General features: G+C 35.9%; 1 protein-coding gene across 1 annotated transcript; it reads left to right on the forward strand.

Moving 5' to 3' along the window:
• The first annotated feature begins 615 nt into the window (after window positions 1-615).
• LOC120076892 (probable serine/threonine-protein kinase At1g54610) lies at window positions 616-5,209 on the forward strand. Its single transcript, XM_039030843.1, has 8 exons — window positions 616-1,398; window positions 2,327-2,611; window positions 2,705-2,892; window positions 3,356-3,479; window positions 3,612-3,833; window positions 3,935-4,026; window positions 4,242-4,347; window positions 4,567-5,209. Exons 1-8 carry the CDS (start codon window positions 1,078-1,080, stop codon window positions 4,993-4,995), a joined length of 1,767 nt encoding a protein of 588 aa, XP_038886771.1. The 5' UTR covers window positions 616-1,077; the 3' UTR covers window positions 4,996-5,209.
• Window positions 5,210-5,731: the final 522 nt, after the last annotated feature.

Here is a 5,731-nt window from a genome sequence, read left to right on the forward strand (position 1 = left end):
GTCTTTAGGTTTTGAGTTTGGTTTCAATTTAGTCCTTAGATTTCAAAATGTTACAATTTTACCCTTAACATTTGAGTTTTGTTTCAATTTGGTCCTTAGGTTTCAAGATTTATACTTTTAACCTTGATTTTTTTTATTCAATATTCATTTTTCGTCTTTATTGTTAAGGTATCTTAATAAATTTAAAAGAATTAAAAGTTATAATTAATCAAGTTTCATTATTTTTCATCACCTTTAAAATTAAATCCAAAATTTTGTTTCATAATTATTTAAAATTAGTTAAACAACATAGATGCAAATGATTGAAAATGAATATTTAATGAAAAATTAAGGTAAAAAAATGTAAAATTTTGAAATCTAAAGGTCAAATTCAAACAAAATTCAAATCTCAAAGGTAAAATTACAGTATTTTAAAATTTAAGGACTAAATTGAAACCAAACTCAAAACCTGAACTTAATCTCGAATATTTTAAAATTTAGAGACAAAATAAAAACTAGAGCAAAGGACAAAAATGTACTTTTTCGAATCTTAACCTTTGACATATGTTAGTTATAGGGATTACCGCAATAATAGACCTCTTTTCCAAATGGCTTCTCCCGCTTCGATTTCAATTTTCAAGTTAAACTACAGAAAACCCATCGTCGTCGTCGTCGTCATCATCATCCTCCTCACAACGACACGCCAAAATCCGATTCATGAATGGGTCCATTTTCAACAGCATTCGCCATCATTACCACTCGATTTTTCATCATTCGTTTTTCTGTTCTCCCAATTCCCTCTCTCTCAAATCCCAGCTCGGCAATTTCAGCTTTCGATTCCCTCTCTAAATTATCAATAACAAAAGTTGTTCCCAATGTTCCCCTTCACTCATTGAGCGGAGAAATCTAAGGAAAACCCCCTTCAAATTTCTCTCTCTCTCTTTCATTCTATGATTCTAAAAGTGCCGGCCATGGCCGGCCAATCTCGTCTCCTTTTCCCCATCCATATCTCTCACTCCAAATCCTTCTCATCATCCCCTTTTCCCTTTCCTCTGCAAAATCTCCAAATTCCAATCCCTAAATTCCACTCTCTAATCCATGGGCTGTGCACAAACGAAGCATTCGGTGAATTCGCCTTCTGGGGGAGTTGAGAAGCTGAAATTGGAAAATGGGTATGCTGGGATTGAAGGTTTTATCGCTCATCGGAGGTCGACGGGGAAAAGGAGATATGTCAGCAGGGAGTCGTCTGAAGCAGAGAAGCCTCATGGCGGTGATGGCGGCGGCGGGAATGACCAATTTGGTTCAGAGAAGAGTGAACTAGTAGATGGGTGGCCCAAATGGCTTACTAGCAATATTCCTAAACATGTGTTGGCTGGCTTGGTACCCAAGAGTGTGGAGGCCTATGACAAGCTTGATAAGGTTGCTTTTATTTATTCATTCTCAAAATTTAGTGTTTATTTGCTTTTGATCGTTGGATTGCTACAATTGTCTTCCTTGAAATTAGATTCTCTGTTCGAACTTGCTCAGTAGTTGGGTTTAATTGTAACGATTTTGTAAGTTTGAGGATGTAATTACATTGACCCTAGGGTCAGGAGTGATTTGGTAATCGGGATCTATTGATTATTTTATGTTGGGAGTGGTTTGCATTTTTTTAAAATTCAAGTTGCAATTATTGTAGTTATAACCATGGGGTTTAATTGCAATGCCTTCCTGTGTTTAGGTAAGGTAATGGCTCGAATTAAAAGTTTGGAAGTGGGAATGTGATGTCCCCTATAATTTGGGGGTGGGTTTTGCATTTAAGATGGAATTTTTGATTGGATGAATTTTTATGACAAAGCTTGATAAGGTTTTTTCTTCTGCTGAAATGTTACTAGATCTGAATGCCAATGTTAAAGGGTAATTTCACCAATGATACCTTGCCAATCGCACCCACAACTTTCAATTTAAGAAATTCTTTTTCTATGATTATACCTCCTAGTGGTTGGGTTTAATCGCAACAACAACTTCATAAGTTTAAGAGTATCATTGCAACAAAACCACATGTTTGAGGGTGATTTAGGATTTAGTTGTAGGAAGTCTTCGTAAGTCTGGATTTATGACAATAGAATATATGCTACAGACTCATAAGTTTGAGGGGGTAATTGTCAAAGTTGAAAGCACGAGCAATTATGAATTATGATGGCTACTATGATTCAATGGTGGTATTTGCATTAAGTTTCGTAATGTTAATATTCATGAGGTGAAGACGTTGCGATTGGGAGATATGAGAGAAGCTTTGAAATTTAAACTTTAAGACCTTTATAACTTGATGAATATTTATGATATTTTTGGAATGTTTATGTAATAGGTAGGCCAAGGAAGTTACAGCAATGTGTACAAAGCTCGAGATAGGGAAAGTGGAAAGATTGTTGCCCTTAAGAAGGTCCGTTTTGATACAACAGAACCTGAGAGTGTGAAGTTCATGGCAAGAGAAATTATGATACTGCTGAAACTGGATCACCCCAACATTGTCAAACTTGAAGGATTGGCTACCTCAAGAATGCAATTCAGTCTTTATCTTGTTTTTGATTTTATGCAGACTGATTTGGCTCGAGTTATTTCCCACCCTGATGTATGGCTTACGGAGCCTCAGGTTATATTCTTCACTACATGATGATGTTCAGGGGGTTTTCGATGCAAAGTTTCCCACTGCTTATTAGTTCGGTTGTATTAATTCTTGTTGCAGGTCAAATGCTATATGCATCAGCTACTCTCTGGTTTGAAGCATTGCCATGATAAGGGGATACTACATCGCGATATCAAAGGATCAAACCTGTTAATCGACAAAAATGGGATGCTGAAGATTGCCGATTTTGGGCTTGCCATTTTCTTCAGTCCAAAGAGGCATCTTACTAATCGTGTTGTGACTCTTTGGTATTGTTGGATCACCCTTAAACTCAAAAACTTAAGTTGATAGGTTAGAATATATTATGATAGTAATGTTATTAAGGATATATTAGTAATTAGCTAGGGAGTTAGTTATGTTTTTTTATTACAAATTGAGAGGGTGGGGAAGGAGGAAGGAAGGTAATTATTGAGTGATGGCTTGCATAGCATCTCAACAAAGGGTTGTTCCAAATACCTTGAATACTTGAAGAGGAGTTGTATTGTAATTCTGTTAGCTTTTACATTTCATTACATTTGGGTTTTATCATATTCATTCTTTTTCATGTATATTCTTAACACATCTCGTTAGTGGATCTAGAGATTAATTTGATTCACGGTGATCAACTTACGGACATCAAATTTGGTTGATACTAAGTTAGATAGTAAACCTAAGAATTTAAGTTGATAGATCATGGTATGTTTTAGGATCTTTTAATTATATTCTTAACAGGTATCGAGCTCCGGAGCTATTGTTAGGTGCTACAGATTATGGAGTTGGCATTGATCTATGGAGTGCTGGATGCCTCTTTGCAGAAATGTTCACGGGAAGGCCGATTCTTCCAGGTCGAACAGAGGTGAAGTTACCATCTTTCTGGATTTCCGTTGGAAGGATTCATTATAAGTTAAACCATGTTGAACTGTGTTGATGTCTGATAAAACTAAAGTTTCAAGGTTTGTTTTAAAAATGAATTCTTGTGTTGAGTCAGGTTGAACAACTCCACAAAATTTTCAAGTTATGTGGTACACCATCTGAAGAATATTGGAGAAAACTCAAGCTGGCACCAACTTTCAGACCTCCACAGTCCTATCGACCTAGTCTCGGAGAGTTGTTTAAGCATTTGCCCTCATCTTCTCTAGGCCTACTCAGCACTCTACTTGCTTTGGAGCCTTCATATCGTGGCTCTGCATCTTTAGCTCTCGAGAATGAAGTAGATAGTCAAACTTAGAATCCTAATTTATTTATGTAACCAATTTGTATAACAATGTAGTTGAAGCATTATACTAAAGAACATGAACTATATTCTTGCAGTTCTTTCACACAAGCCCACTGGCATGCAGCCTTTCGGATCTTCCAGTAATCCACAGGGAGCCCGATGAACAGGATCAAACGAATCGGCAGAAGTAAGTTCTCTGTATAGCTTGAGATTACTTTATTTTAGATAATCCTTGTAAATAGTATGAATTTAGTAAAATTCATCTTCAAACATATTGGTAATTAACTTGCAATGATTAACTACTAATAGTAATTTACTATGGATGATGAAAATAAGTGAGAAGTCCTTTGTTTTTAAAGTTTTAGGCGACAAAAAAACTATATTTACCAAATCCATTTACAGGTCTAGGAATGCTAAAGTGACAAGGCGTTCTAATACACACCGAGAGCGGCGGAGGAAAGATTTTACCGGCGGAATACCAAAAGAAGAATCCAACATTCCCAAACAGGTAGTTTCTTTAAAAACTTCTCGGTGTATCCAAAATTATAGAGCTACTTTTGAGTTAGTCACCAAGAATTCTCAGAGCGGAAACTACCTCCTTCTACAAAGCAATCGATTGTTTTAGTTTAAATTCAATCTCCATGTGCAAACTCAGTCACAAATGCTGTGCCAATGGATGCCACCTTGGTTGTATGTAATGACATTGTTGTTATTCTATCTTCCACAGCAAATGGGAGATGGTGACGAGCAAAATGAAGAGCGAGGGAGTACTACGACGAGCACCTCCTCAAGTGTTAATACGGGAGTGCGAAAGGGGAGTACAATGATGAGCACTTCCTCAAGTGTTAGCACAGGAGGGCGAAAGACGACGAGCACGTCTTCAAGCATGAACACGGGAGGAGGAAAGGAGAGCTCTCACTTCTTGCTATCTCCAATTTCATATTCTAATAGGAAATCGTCAAGAACCCAGGACCATCTTGAGACTGCCAAGAACCTCAACTTGCCTCCATTGCCTAAGATGAGAGAATACTCGACCTTCAACATCGAAGACCATGGTGGACATATCACAGGTCAGGTTCGGAGGTCGGTCTCGACCAGAGATTTGAGGAACTTGGGGCGAAAAGAGCATTTGAAATTTTATGCCGTTGATGATTAGGCTAATGTAATGGTCCTTGATGGTGTCTTTTTTTTCTTCATCTTTTTATTTTATTTTATTTTATTTTATTTTAAATGTTTTTCTTGTATGTTTTAGGTGCTTGATATTTTAACTTTTTATTTTCTTCAATGGATTCATATATTTGAAAACTGAAATAATTTGCTATTTTTAAATAGAGAGCAAGCCTAGATGTTAGTGTTGTTTGATAGTTTTGTATTTTGGGATGCACTGCTTGATTCATTTTCAAACATCAGTATTTAATTTCAAGCTTTCATGAATCCCCTTCCACTTATATTTTGGTAAGTTTCAAATGTTAAAATAATTTTGGCAATTGAATTTTTAATTTTTGATCTTTACGTATTGTCCAATGAGTCAATGGGTCAATTTTTATCTGCTGATCAGATTGTATCGTAAACTTGATCATTGAATGTTTCTAATAAAAATATGTTCTTTTAAACCATTATTCAATCTCTTGAGATTGAGAGTTCAAATCTCTCCTTAGTAAAACGTGGATTGGATACTCACCAGTGTCGAACACAAATAGGACAATGTTGTCTTGTGCATCAACGTGTTTAATTAAAAAAAAACCATAGATATGAGATAACTAATCGAAAGAATTAAAGAGAGAAAAGTGAGAGATATACTCATGTTTCAAGAAGGTAATGAATTTTCATACAAATTCAAAAGTTTCATAATGCCCATAAACTTAAAAAAAAAGTTCAATAATACTCTTACT

The sequence above is a fragment of the Benincasa hispida genome, chromosome 4 (assembly GCF_009727055.1).
Source record: "Benincasa hispida cultivar B227 chromosome 4, ASM972705v1, whole genome shotgun sequence".
NCBI classification, from domain to species: domain Eukaryota; kingdom Viridiplantae; phylum Streptophyta; class Magnoliopsida; order Cucurbitales; family Cucurbitaceae; genus Benincasa; species Benincasa hispida.

What these genes read in the sequence shown, in the direction of transcription:
- LOC120076892 (XM_039030843.1), top strand. Translation starts at nt 1,078, where the DNA reads ATGGGCTGTGCACAAACGAAGCATTCGGTGAATTCGCCTTCTGGGGGA. An exon ending in AATCGTGTTGTGACTCTTTG is followed by an intron (nt 2,893 to 3,355) that starts GTATTGTTGGAT and finishes TATTCTTAACAG; the next exon opens with GTATCGAGCTCCGGAGCTAT. An exon ending in GATCAAACGAATCGGCAGAA is followed by an intron (nt 4,027 to 4,241) that starts GTAAGTTCTCTG and finishes ATCCATTTACAG; the next exon opens with GTCTAGGAATGCTAAAGTGA.